The sequence below is a fragment of the Nerophis lumbriciformis genome, linkage group LG29, assembly GCF_033978685.3.
Source record: "Nerophis lumbriciformis linkage group LG29, RoL_Nlum_v2.1, whole genome shotgun sequence".
Classification (NCBI taxonomy): Eukaryota; Metazoa; Chordata; class Actinopteri; order Syngnathiformes; family Syngnathidae; genus Nerophis; species Nerophis lumbriciformis.
In genome coordinates, this window is record NC_084576.2 from 25,427,501 (window position 1) to 25,441,924 (window position 14,424).

A 14,424-nucleotide genomic window follows, 5' to 3' on the forward strand; every position below is an offset into this window, starting at 1 on the left:
CAGGACTGCTTGTATTGCACATGATATCACATACAAGTAAACACTCTGCAGGACTGCTTGTATCGCACATGATATCACACACAAGTGAACAGGCTGCAGGACTGCTTGTATTGCACATCATGTCACACACAAGCTAACAAACTGCAGGACTGCTCGTATCGCACACAAGTAAACACGCTGCAGGACTGCTTGTATCGCACATGATATCACACACAAGCTAACAAACTGCAGGACTGCTCGTATCGCACACAAGTAAACACGCTGCAGGACTGCTTGTATCGCACATGATATCACACACAAGTGAACAGGCTGCAGGACTGCGTGTATTGCACATAATGTCACACACAAGTAGACACTCTGCAGGACTGCTTGTATCGCACATGATATCACACACAAGTAAACAAGCTGCAAGACTGCTTGTATCGTACATGATATCACATACAAGTAAACACGCTGCAAGACTGCTTGTATGGCATATCATGTTACACAAGTAAACACGCTGCAGGACTGCTTGTATCGCACATGATATCACACACAAGTGAACAGGCTGCAGGACTGCTTGTATTGCACATAATGTCACACACAAGTAAACACTCTGCAGGACTGCTTGTATAGTACATGATATCACACACAAGTAAACAAGCGGCAGGACTGATTGTATTGCACATGATATCACGTACAAGTAAACACTCTGCAGGACTGCTTGTATCGCACATAATGTCAGACACAAGTAAACACTCTGCAGGACTGCTTGTATCGCACATGATATCTCACACAAGTGAACAGGCTGCAGGACTGCTTGTATCGCACATGATGTCACACACAAGTAAACACTCTGCAGGACTGCTTGTATCGCACATGCTATCACACACAAGTGAACAGGCTGCAGGACTGCTTGCATTGCACATAATGTCACACACAAGTAAACACTCTGCAGGACTGCTTGTATCGCACATGTCACACACACACACGAGTAAACGCTGCAGGACTGCTTGTATCGCACATGTCACACACGAGTAAACACTGCAGGACTGCTTGTATCGCACACAATGTTACACACAAGTAAACACGCTGCAGGACTACTTGTATCACACATGATATCCCACACAAGTAAACACTCTGCAGGACTGCTTGTATCGCACATGAGATCCCACACAAGTAAACACGCTGCAGGACTGCTCGTATCGCACACGTTTTTTGATGATATCGGACCGATATCTGATATCAACATGGGGTCGGCACACCCCTACTGTGTACTTGCTCTATGAGGACACAAACTTGGACAGTGTTGTGCCAAGTCCGTGTCTGCAGTAATGATCTGCTGCTTCTCCTCTTTGTGATAGAGGATGGCAACCAGTGGAGTTAGTCCCTCCCCTTCTGCCACCTTGCCAAGATGGCAACCATGGAAGGCGGTGCCAGTGTGCACTCACCATCGAGGCCGTTTACTGCCTTTGACGGACGTATGCACTCAAAGTATGGGAGTGTGCCCGTGGCGTGTCAAACCAGCAGATAGCAGCAGGCACAAACATCCCTCCCACTCACTGCGTCCACTGTGACACCTTGCAGTCCACACCAGAGACCAACTCACCTGTTCGTCGTAGCCTTCGATCTTCACTGGGGTGAACTGGTCGGCGTTGTACTGTGCAAATGCGCTGCAGAAAGAAGAGGGACAGATGTTCATCACTTCATGTCAGGAAAGCCTTGCACACCTGCACGTGTGCGTATTAAGGGTCCTATTATCCCCTTTGCGCGCTTGAAGTTACACACATTTTCCTTCCACTCCCACCCGGCCTGGTGGCACGCCCACGCCGCGTGACTTAGTGTTTACACTGCAAAAAGTCTGTGTTCAAAAACAAGAAAAAAAATTAAAAAATGAGGGGTATTTTATTTGAACTAAGCTAAATTATCTGTCAATAGAACAGAAAATTCGGCTTGTCAAGACTTTCCAAAACAAGTAAAATTAAAGCTGCAAGCAGCGATGGACGGGACCGACTTTGACGGCACATAAAATCCAAACCGGAGCAGTAATTAAAACTCTTTGGTCAACTTTTAATCAGAAGGGTTCAATCTCTCTCCTGTGCTAGTTTGAAGCCGACACGACAAACGCGCTCAGAGGAGATAATGTTTGAAAAAAGGTGACTGTTTTTTTACAAAACTTTTGTTTTGAAGGGGGAATTGCAAACTTCTTGTAGATTTTTGCTCGGGGATGCCAATTTATGAAATGTAGGTCTAAGTGAGACCTACATAGAGGTTATTATTTCATGTCTCTATGACATTCCTACTGGAAGTTACAGGCAGTTTTGTCTGAGTTTTCTTCCTAGGGGGCGCTAGAGCGCAATTTTGAGTTTTGGGGTTTGTTTTTTTATTAGATCGCAATTTTTGCCAGTCCTGATGTGTGTGTCCAGTTTGGTGAGTTTTGAAGCATGTTAAGGGGGTCAAATTACAGCTCAAAGAGGCAAAAGTGACTGTTTTTACTAAACTTTTGTTTTGAAGGGGGAATCGACAACTTCCTGTTGATTGTTACTGAGAGATGTCAAAGTATGAAATCTATGTCTAAGTCAGACCTACATAGAGGTTTTTGTTTCATGTCTCTACGACATTCCTACTGGAAGTTACAGGCAGTTTTGTCTGAGTTTTCTTCCTAGGGGGCGCTAGAGCGCAATTTTGAGTTTTGGGGTTTGTTTTTTTATTAGATCGCAATTTTTGCCAGTCCTGATGTGTGTGTCCAGTTTGGTGAGTTTTGAAGCATGTTAAGGGGGTCAAATTACAGCTCAAAGAGGCAAAAGTGACTGTTTTTACTAAACTTTTGTTTTGAAGGGGGAATCGACAACTTCCTGTTGATTTTTACTGAGAGATGTCAAAGTATGAAATCTATGTCTAAGTCAGACCTACATAGAGGTTTTTGTTTCATGTCTCTACGACATTCCTACTGGGAGTTAGAGGCAGTTTTGTCTGTGTTTTCTTCCTAGGGGGCGCTAGAGCGCAATTTTGACTTTTGGGGCTAGGTTTTTTGATTAGATCGCAATTTTTGCCAGTCCTGATGTGTGTGTCAAATTTGGTGAGTTTTAAAGCATGTTAAGGGGTCAAATTACAGCTCAAAGAGGCGGCGGAATAATAATAATAAAACGCACGAAATACAATAGGGTCCTCTGTCCCAAAGGGACATTGTGGTCCCTAATTAGCTAACTTCAATGAACCCAAAAATACCTTAAAATAAGTATATTCTCACTAATAAGTGCACTTTTCTTGGTAGAAAAAAATTAGACCTTTTTGCTCAATATGTTGAAAAATATTCTTAAATTAAAGGCCTACTGAAATTTTTTATTTAAACGGGGATAGCAGATCCATTCTATGTGTCATACTTGATCATTTCGCGATATTGCCATATTTTTGCTGAAAGGATTTAGTAGAGAACATCGACGATAAAGTTCGCAACTTTTGGTCGCTGATAAAAAAAAAAGCCTTCCCTGTACCGGAAGTAGCGTGACGTCACAAGTTGAAAGTCTCCTCACATTTCTCCATTGTTTACACCAGCAGCGAGAGCGATTGGGACCGAGAAAGCGACGATTACCCCATTAATTTGAGCCAGGATGAAAGATTCGTGGATGAGGAACATGTGTTGTTGTCTTCAGAGATGTCCGATAATATTGGACTGCCGATATCATCGGCCGATAAATGCTTTAAAATGTAATATCGGAAATTATCGGTTTTAAAAAGTAAAATTTATGACTTTTTAAAACGCCGCTGTACGGAGTGGTACACGGACGTAGAGAGAAGTACAGAGCAGTTGCGTCTCCCAGTCATACTTGCCAACCCTCCCGATTTTCCCCGGAGACTCCCGAATTTCAGTGCCCCCCCCGAAAATCTCCCGGGGCAACTATTGTCCCGAATTTCTCCCGCTTTCCACCCAGACAGCAATATTGGGGGCGTGCCTTAAAAGGCGCTGCCTTTGCGTGCCGGCCCAATCACATAATATCTACGGCTTTTCACACACACAAGTGAATGCAAGGCATACTTGGTCAACAGCCATACAGGTCACACTGAGGGTGGCCGTATAAACAACTTTAACACTGTTACAAATACGCGCCACACTGTGAACCCGCAGCAAACAAGAATGACAAACACATTTCGGGAGAACATCCGCACCGTAACACAACAGAACAAATACCCAGAACCCCTTGCAGCACTAACTCTTCCGGGACGCTACCCCCTACAACCCCCCCACCCCCCCTCAGGTGTGTAGGTAGCATGGACAGTGTCAGTGCTAAGGCTAATGCTAAAGGCACACTTACTGGGCTGCACCTTCCCGGAGGAGATTGTCGTTGGCCAGCAGCAACCGCACATCTGCAACAGGCAAAGAGTCACGGAGATAAGGAGAAAGAAGACGAGGAGAAGGGATTAGCACACAGACAAGTCTGCACGCACAAACACAAAGGCTAACTCGTCTCCAAGCGCTACAAACTATTTGGGCAGAGTCCAAAAGAAGGAAGTCATAAAGAAAACATTGTCTGGTGTAAAAAATAAACATCTCTAAAAGGCACTTTCACCTTTGACTTTGGCTCCACCCAGTGGCCGGACAAGATAGGACATTCATTTTAAACTAATAGGTGTTTACAGTGTTATCCACATGTTTACACAATATTTAAAGAATACATACAAGTACACATACATGTACAGTAGTACCTTTTAAACTAATGTGGGACACAACATTAGATACACCTGCAGACTGCAGGTGTACCTAATTCACAACTCCTCCAACACGAACATTATTGTTTTTGCACTTTTTGGCTTCTTATTAAATAACTTTTGTAACCTATTTTCATGGGCTTTCCTCTTTGTGATGTTAAGTTCCTGTTATGCGCTGTTATACAGTATATGCCTTGAGCTCTTATTTTGAAGGCGCTAAGAGCGGAAGTGATGTCACGTTGCGGAGGTTTTTGAAAGAAAGTAAATAAAGTGGTCCTCGTGTAAACTGGAGCCTCCGTGTTTGTTATTTTGTAGTTTCATACAGTATAGGCGACATTTATAAACCCTCGGTTACACTTTTTTAAATAGATTCAATCTTGCACGTGGAAAGTTTAAGTGAGGGCTTTAGTTGCGGCGCATGGACTTAATTTCTAAGTAAAGGTAAGACCATAATAACGTTTTTTTTATTAAATGTGCTTTTTTGTGTGCTACAGTTTGTATGTGTAAAGTTAAAGTTAAGTTAAAGTACCAATGATTGTCACACACACACTAGGTGTGGTGAAATTTGTCCTCTGCATTTGACCCATCCCCTTGATCACCCCCTGGGAGGTGAGGGGAGCAGTGGGCAGCAGCGGCGCCGCGCCTGGGAATCATTTTTGGTGATTTAACCCCCAATTCCAACCCTTGATGCTGAGTGCAAAGCAGGGAAGAATGCTGGTATGAGCTTTTAAACATAACCCGTTAACTGCTGCCAATCAAATGGTGAATAAGATACTCTTTAGGGTTCATATGTTTGTAAATCTGACTGTGATGAAGTCAGTGCCTCACCAGCCATCAACCTCACCGCACGTCACTGGTACACATACATGTACAGTAGTACCTTTTGAACCAATAGGTGTCTATAATGTTACTCCACATAGTGCAATACTTTTTCATAACAAGGTCACTGCTGCCTAGTTTCTCTTGTTATATTCTTATTTTACTGTCATATTTTAATTCTCATTGTTGCTTTTTATTTTTATTCCAAATTGTAGTTATAATCTTATTGTAGTGTTTTTCTATTTTGTTTCCATTTATTCCCCCATTATTTACTTTTTAAATTCGATCTCAATTCTGTACACTGCTGCTGGAATTTTAATTTTCCTGAGGGAACTCTCCTGAAGGAATCAAAGTACTATCAATCTATCTATTTTTTGTGCGGTATTAGTTTAAGCAAGCCGTGTATGTCTATTATTGTGGCTGCGATGAACATCAGCACGCATTTTATGACCAATTTATGCAGAAATCCAAGTAATCCCAAAGAGTTCACATACTTTTTCTTGCAACTGTACAATGAGTACTTTGTCACGTTGTCATTGTCTACAGGCTTACTGCCCGTTAAAGACACAATGTGTGCTTTGTCGTGATTTCCAATGGCTGTGCACAGACGATGGCGTGGAGCACTGCAGATGCCACCACAGTCAGGGTGTAACGGTACACAAGAATTTCGGTTCGGTACGTACCTCGGTTTAGAGGTCACGGTTCGGTTCATTTTTGGTACAGTAAGAAAACAATGAAATTTACATTTTTGGGTTATTTATTTGCCAAATTTGTAAACAATGGCTTTATCCTTTTAACATTGGGAACACTATAATAATTCTGCTCAAAAATAGAAATAGCTGTGTGTGTGATGGATGTGAGCCACCACTAGGCTGATCAGGCAGTCATGAATGCTAAGCATAATAATAACATACATATACACACAGGGTCCATTGCCAGGGTTAATGTGGTCAACATATATAAAATAAAAACTACCGTATTTTTCGGACTATAAGTCGCAGTTTTTTTCGCTCAAGTGCGACTTATATGTTTTTTTCCTTTTTTATTATGCATTGTCGGCAGGTGCGACTTATACTCCGGTGCGACTTACCGGTATACTCCGAAAAATACGGTAAATAAGATAAGGCTCAGAATGGTTTCTTAACAAAACCTTTCTACATATAAAGTGCTTTCTTTGATTGATTGATTGAGACTTTTATTAGTAGATTGCACAGTACAGTACATATTCCGTACAATTGACCACTAAATGGTAACACCCCAATAAGTTTTTCAACTTGTTTAAGTCGGGGTCCACGTTAATCAACATTAAACTGCCTCAAGTTGTTGCTCAGTAGGGATGATGTTTGATAAGAAATTATCGAGTTCGAGCCTATTATCGAATCCTCTTATCGAACCGATTCCTTATCGATTCTCTTATCGAGTCCAGATAAGTTGTTGCATATAGAAAAAAACACAATATTTGGTTTCACAAAAGCTCACTTTTATTATATAAGAAAAAAATAAAATCTAATAAATAAATAAATAAATACTGACTGTTACCCCCCCTAAAAAAATCAAATCAAATAAATAAATATTGACTGTTGTTACCCAAAGTATATTAAGTGGGATTTTTCAGAAAAACAAATATATACAGTAACACAAAAACAACCTGTCTCTGTGATCACTATAGGTGTATAAATAATAATATAGTTTTAAAATAAAATCAGTCCCTTGGGCACAAAACTGAAAATAATACAGCTCTCCAAAAAGTGCATTTCTGCTGCGATTTGACATAACAGTTTGTTATGATGCTTTGACATTTTTGCACTTTATTTATTGAAAGAACATTCTATGAAGAGAAAAGTTGTTTGCAAATGTGGTTACAATGCTAAAGAAAAGTTAAAGCTAAAAAAAAGAAATACACTTTATTGAGTTAACATTATTTCTTTATAGGGGGAAAGATGTGATGTTATGAGCTAGGGCAGTGTTTTTCAACCTTTTTTGAGCCAAGGCACATTTTTTTCATTGTAAAAATGCGGAGGCACACCACCAGCAGAAATCATTAAAAAATGAAACTCCATAGCCGCTATTGACGATAAAAAGTTGTTCTCGCAAGTGTAGAATATGACTTTAAAGCATAACCAAGCATGCATCACTATAGCTCTTGTCTCAAAGTACCGGTAGGTGTACTGTCACCACCTGTCACATCACGCCCTGACTTATTTGGAGTTTTTTGGTGTCTTCCTGTATGTAGTGTTTTAGTTCTTGTCTTGCGCTCCTATTTTGGGCTCTTCCTGTTTTGTTGGGTATTTTCCTGGAGCAGTTTCATGTCTTCCCTGAACGCTATTCCCCGCACCTGCTTTGTTTTAGCAATCAAGGCTATTTAAGTTGTCGCTATCCTTGTCATGTCGTGTTTAGATGTACTTTGTGGACGCAGTCTGCTCCACAAGCTGTAAGTCTTTGCTGTCGTCCAGCATTCTGTTTTTGTTTACTTTGCAGCCAGTTCAGTTTTAGTGTTGTTTTGCATAGCCTTCCCTAAGCTTCAATGCCTTTTCCTAGTGGCACTCACCTTTTGTTTTATTTTGTTTATTAGATACCTTTTTACTTGCACACGTGTGATCACGACAAACCATGTTCCCGACATCTACAAAGCAATTAGCTACTTGCTGCCACCTACTGATATGGAAGAGTATTACACGGTTACTCTGCCGAGCTCTAGACAGCACCGACACTCAACAACAACACATCGTTTGCAGACTAGAATTACTGGTTTGCAAAAAATATTTTTAACACAAAAAGGTGAAATGAGATAATCTCCCACGGCACACCAGACTGTATCCCACGGCACACTAGCACAGTGGTTGAAAAACACTGAGCTAGAGAATATAACAACTACCCTACCCAGCATGCAATGGGAGTGACGAGCATGCGCAGTAGCCCCGAAAAGTGTTGTTGCATGTAGCCAGCCGGCAGCTAAGAATAAGGTTATGAGCACGCTGTGTAAGTAAACGTCAAGAACTCAGCCAACACGCCTCGTCTGCATTATTTATAATTAGACAGACAACACAAATACAGTGTGATTTTGTTTTGTTTACAAGGAAAGAAAAACAGAAGTTAAAAAAGGGAGATCATGTCATATATGTTGTATATATATGTATGTGCTGCGGTTGCTTTAAGAACGTTGCGACAGCTGCCGTAAAGGAGGTGCGTTGCTAGCCTGGTTGCTATGTTTCCGGTTGGTCGTAAAAGTGTTCGTCATGTGTTTGTACCCTGCTCAAATCTCTCAGTAAAGTTATTCATTGGATTATACCTTTTTGTTTTGAACTTTATTACACCTTGGAGCGCTTTTTCCGGTCCATTGTTTTTCCTGCTTCACCGATCTGCGCCTAATGACTGAGCTACGTGACGTCATTTCTTGTGATGTCTCACGCTGCATTTCTGGTCGGGATGGGATTCGTTCCGAGGGATCCGAATAAAGAACCAACTCTTTTTCTTTACTATAGTGGTCTCGATAACGGGTACCGGTTCTCAAAAAGGGATTCGAGTCCGAGGACTCGGTTCTTTTCTTATCGAACAACCGGGAAAACCGGTTTCGAGTATCATCCCTATTGCGCAGATTAAATAAGATGACATAACTTTTCTTCTACATATAAAAAGTGCAACATTAAAGGGGAACATTATCACCAGACCTATGTAAGCGTCAATATATACCTTGATGTTGCAGAAAAAAGACCATATATTTTTTTAACCGATTTCCGAACTCTAAATGGGTGAATATTGGCGAATTAAACGCCTTTCTATTATTCGCTCTCGTAGCGATGACGTCACATCGGGAAGCAATCCGCCATTTTCTCACTTTCGTCGGTGTGTTGTCGGAGGGTGTAACAACACGAACAGGGACGGATTCAAGTTGCACCAGTGGCCCAAAGATGCGAAAGTGGCAAGAAATTGGACGAAATTTGTTCAAAATACGAGGGTGTGGGGAAAGCCGACGAAATGGTCGGTCGTTTGTTCCGCACACTTTACCGACGAAAGCTATGCTACGACAGAGATGGCAAGAATGTGTGGATATCCTGCGACACTCAAAGCAGATGCATTTCCAACGATAAAGTCAAAGAAATCTGCCGCCAGACCCCCATTGAATCTGCCGGAGTGTGTGAGCAATTCAGGGACAAAGGGCCTCGGTAGCACGGCAAGCAATGGCGGCAGTTTGTTCCCGCAGACGAGCGAGCTAAACCCCCTGGATGTCTTGGCTCACACCGTCCCTTATGCCACCGAAGATGATCAAGAGAAGAATATCGACCCTAGCTTCCCTGGCCTGCTGACATCAACTCCAAAACTGGACAGATCAGCTTTCAGGAAAAGAGAGCGGATGAGGGTATGTCTACAGAATATATTAATTGATGAAAACTTTATTCATTACTCGCGGTTTTACGTAAATTATTATACATAAACTGTGTTTACCGTATTTTCCGCACTATAAGGCGCACCGGATTATTAGCCGCACCTTCTATGAATTACATATTTCATAATTTTGTCCACCAATAAGCCGCCCCGGACTAAAAGCCGCGCCTACGCTGCGCTAAAGTGAATGTCAAAAAAACGCTGCGCTAAAGTGAATGTCAAAAAAACAGTCAGATAGTTCAGTCAAACTTTAATAATATATTGAAAACCAGCGTTCTAACAACTCTGTCCCAAAATGTACGCAAATGTGCAATCACAAACATAGTAAAATTCAAAATGGTGTAGAGCAATAGCAACATAATGTTGCTCGAACGTTAATGTCACAACACACAAAATAAACATAGCGCTCACCTTCTGAAGTTATTCTTCATTCGTAAATCCTTCGAATTCTTCGTCTTCGGTGTCCGAATTGAAAAGTTGCGCTAGCGTGGGATCCAAAATGGCCGGTTCCGTCTCGTAGAAGTCATCGGGAGTCAGTGTCGCTGTTGTTCTGTGAATCCTGCCTTCCGGAAAGCTCGGACCACAGTTGTGACCGAAATATCTGCCCAAGCATTTACGATCCACTGGCAGATGTTGGCGTATGTCGTCCGAGGCTGTCTGCCCGTCTTAGTGAAGGTGTGTTCGCCTTCGGAGCTGTGTGAAAAAAGCCACCCGGCCTCTTCGCGTAAACTTCCCTTAACCACTCGCTCATCTTTTCTTCATCCATCCATCCCTTCGAGTTAGCTTTTATGATGACGCCGGCTGGAAAGGTCTCTTTTGGCAAGGTCTTCCTTTTGAATATCACCATGAGTGGAAGTTAGCATGGCAAGCTAGAACCACAGTGAAGGATGACTTCTCATTCCCTGTGGAGCGAATATTCACCGTACGTGCTCCCGTTCCACAGTGCGGTTCAGTTGCTGTGAAATACGGTAGTAATCCGTGTGCGGATGGAGAGATTGCGTCTTTTTATGACCCGGATCGTTTAGTAGGAGCCATTTTGTGGTCTTTACAGATGTAAACAGGAAATGAAACGTACGGTGATATCCGCGCGTTTTTTCTTCTTCTTCCGGGGGCGGGTGAAGCGCTTCCTGTTCTATGGGGGCGGGTGAAGCGCTTCCTGTTCTATGGGGGCGGGTGCTTTCCTTGGCGGTTGCTTGCGTAGAAGAAGAAGCGCTTCCTGTTCTACCGGGAAAAAAGATGGCGGCTGTTTACCGAAGTTGCGAGACCGAAACTTTATGAAAATGAATCGTAATAAAGCGCACCGGGTTATTAGGCGCACTGTCAGCTTTTGAGAAAAATTGTGGTTTTTAGGTGCGCCTTATAGTGCGGAAAATACGGTACCAATAATTTAGCTTAAAAACATTTTTTTTTTCAATCATTCGAGTACATTCGGGTAGTCTTGTGTAATGCAGTATTTTGTGTCTATTTAGGTATGGTTAACCTGAGTGCTGAAATCGTGGAAAAATATATGTTCTTAGCACGCCTGAAATGGGCTGTCTGCACTCTCAAAGTGCATGTTGTTGCCAAATGTATTTCATATGCTGTAAACCTAGTTCATAGTTGTTAGTAATTATCTTATCAGACAGTGTTAAGCCGCTGAAATCCGAGTCTGAATCCAAGCTAATGTCGCTATACCTTGCTGTTATTTCCGCCATGTTTGTTTGTATTGGCATCACTGTGTGACGTCACAGGAAAATGGACGGGTGTTTATAACGATGGTTAAAATCAGGCACTTTGAAGCTTTTTTTAGGGATATTGCGTGATGGGTAAAATTTTGAAAAAAACTTCGAAAAATAAAATAAACCACTGGGAACTGATTTTTACTGGTTTTAACCCTTCTGAAATTGTGATAATGTTCCCCTTTAAACAGTTTCAAGTCAACCCAACCTCAGTTTAACTTTTCTTTCCCGTCCCCCAGCCTTTAACCCTGGTGACTTTCACTCAATCTTCATGTTTTTTGCCAGAAAAATCAGTTTATCCACATTGTCTGCAGAAAGAAAAAGTGGGTCAAAATCTAGTTTTTAATGCAATATGGTCTTAAATCTGCTGCTATAAAAACATTTGTTATTGCTTTAGCCCTGCCTGACTCGCCGAGGAGAGGCTGCTTGAATGCGGTGTTTGCACGACGCTCGTCTTTCTCGTCGTTGAAGCGATGTTCACTTGGGGGTCGTGCCGCTTCAAACAGGTTAGCATGTTTGACGTGTTGCCAGAAGCATACGCTGCTGAACCAAAGCGCTTTTGCTTTGTTGTCGTAGCCCGGTCGCTGCTAGCGTGCCGTGTGTTTTTTGATTGATTGAGACTTTTATTAGTAGGTTGCACAGTGAAGTACATATTCCGTACAATTGACCACTAAATGGTAACACCCCAATAAGTTTTTTTAAGTCAGGGTCCACTTAAATTGATTCATGATACAGATATATACTATCATCATAATACAGTCATCACACAAGATAATCATCAGGGTGTATACATTGAATTATTTACATTATTTACAATTCGGGGTGTGGAGGGGGGGGTGGTTAGGTTTGGTTGTTATCAGTCATCAATAATTGAGAGCAGAGAAATGGATATTGGAACAGTGTAGGTATGACTTGGTAGGATATGTACAGCAAGTAGTGGACATAGAGAGAGAGAGAGATCAGAAGGCATAAGAAAAATATCTGCATTTGATTGTTTACATTTGATTATTAACAATCCGGGGAGGGTGTTAGTTTAGGGTTGAAGTTGCCTGGAGGTGTACTTTTATTGCGGTTTTGAAGGAGGATAGAGATGCCCTTTCTTTTATACCTGTTGGGAGCGCATTCCACATTGATGTGGCATAGAAAGAGAATGAGTTAAGACCTTTGTTAGATCGGAATCTGGGTTTAACGTGGTTAGTAGAGCTCCCCCTGGTGTTGTGGTTATGGCGGTCATTTACGTTAAGGAAGTAGTTTGACATGTACTTCGGTATCAGGGAGGTGTAGCGGATTTTATAGACCAGGCTCAGTGCAAGTTGTTTTACTCTGTCCTCCACCCTGAGCCAGCCCACTTTGGAGAAGTGGGTAGGTGTGATCTGGGGTGGAGGTCTAGAAGTAATATGACTAGCTTGTTCAGGGATGTTTGGAGTCTAGATTTGAGGGTTTTGGAGGTGCTAGGGTACCAGGAGGTGCATGCGTAATCGAAAAAGGGTTGAACGAGAGTTCCCGCCAGAATCTTCATGGTGCTTTTGTTGACCAGAGAGGAGATTCTATAGAGAAATCTCTGTTGTGCCCCGGTGTGCATTGTTTACAGAACGTGCGGTACGCTACTTAATATGTCCGTGTGGAAACTCGTTCGGTACACCTCCGAACTGAACCGAAACCGTTACACCCTTACTTGTGTTCCTGTTTTGTTGTTTGCCTATACATGCTATAAGTTTGATTTATTGCTCATATTTAGATTTGTCGTTGTGTTTTACCTTTGTAGTTGTGTGTACAAATGGTGCCGCTGAAGTGGCAGCTGTTTGCATCAGCTCTGTGTTTTTTTCATGTATTTCATGTTCTCTGATGTTTTCCTTTTTTACCTTACTTTTGCCTTTTGTCAACTTGTGTCTGCACAGCGAGCACATCTTTTTTCCCCCCATCCTGGGATGCATAAAGTCTCTCCTATCCCATAAGAATTGTCCGAGAGCGGTATGAGAGCCCAGGTACTACTGTACACACAAGAATGCTGTTGAAACTCACCGTTGAAAACTTCGTTAAACTCTCCGGGTGGTGCATGAATGATGAATTTTGCTGCTATGCGCACCTGTAGCCAAGACATAAAGTACAAATAGTTAGTGCTTTGTCTTCTCATTTGATCCGAACATTTTCAAGGTGACATTTTAGTAGCTTTGCACAATTTTTGACTGCACGTAAAAAAATGTTCAGCAGAGCATGAATGCATGTACATGTGTGCACATGCCCATTTTCTCCTTCTACATTTCTCTGCTGCAGCTCCACAACACTTCCTGTTTGGAGGTCACATGACGGTGCAACCACAGCTCCTCCCTACCACATCACTCACAGCCATATAAGGGCATGAAAATGTGCTGAGGACTCGCTAGATGGTTGACAGGGTCTGATGTCTCAGTCAGGTTGTCGCATGTCGATGAGGTGTGTGTGTGTGTGTGTCTCCAGGGCCCTCATCAGCAGTGCGTGTTTGTGCATGTAGAGCGAATGAGGACGTTGGACGCAGGCGTCGAAGTGTGCAGCGACGCACTTCGGGTGAACAATCCAAAAGTCAAATGCGCACGCATGTTGTCATGCGGTTTACGAAAAAAAGAGCGTGTGACATCTGGGTGCATAATAATGCCGCAAGATGAGACGTAACCTGTCAGACAGGTGTGTTCATGAGGTCATGGAGAAAAAAAATGTGATGGAACTTTCCTGGAAATGAATACCAGCGTTGGCGTTAACGCACTTTTGTCTTTTTACGCATTGAAGTCAGAAAGGACGCAAATTTTTACAAACATTTTTACCGCCCGGTTTGCTTGTTTTT

The 14,424-nt window shown here is 42.2% G+C and overlaps 1 protein-coding gene across 1 annotated transcript in view; it reads right to left on the reverse strand.

Annotated features, from left to right (window-relative positions):
• LOC133572022 (F-actin-capping protein subunit alpha-2-like) overlaps positions 1 to 14,424 on the reverse strand; it is a 51,960-nt gene that overhangs the window by 13,155 nt on the left and 24,381 nt on the right. The window contains exons 2-4 of the mRNA XM_061924634.2: positions 13,629 to 13,692; positions 4,293 to 4,344; positions 1,589 to 1,652 (exon numbers count right to left, since the gene is read on the reverse strand). Coding sequence (XP_061780618.1) covers positions 1,589 to 1,652; positions 4,293 to 4,344; positions 13,629 to 13,692 — 180 coding nt within the window. The remainder of the gene's footprint in view (positions 1 to 1,588; positions 1,653 to 4,292; positions 4,345 to 13,628; positions 13,693 to 14,424) is intronic.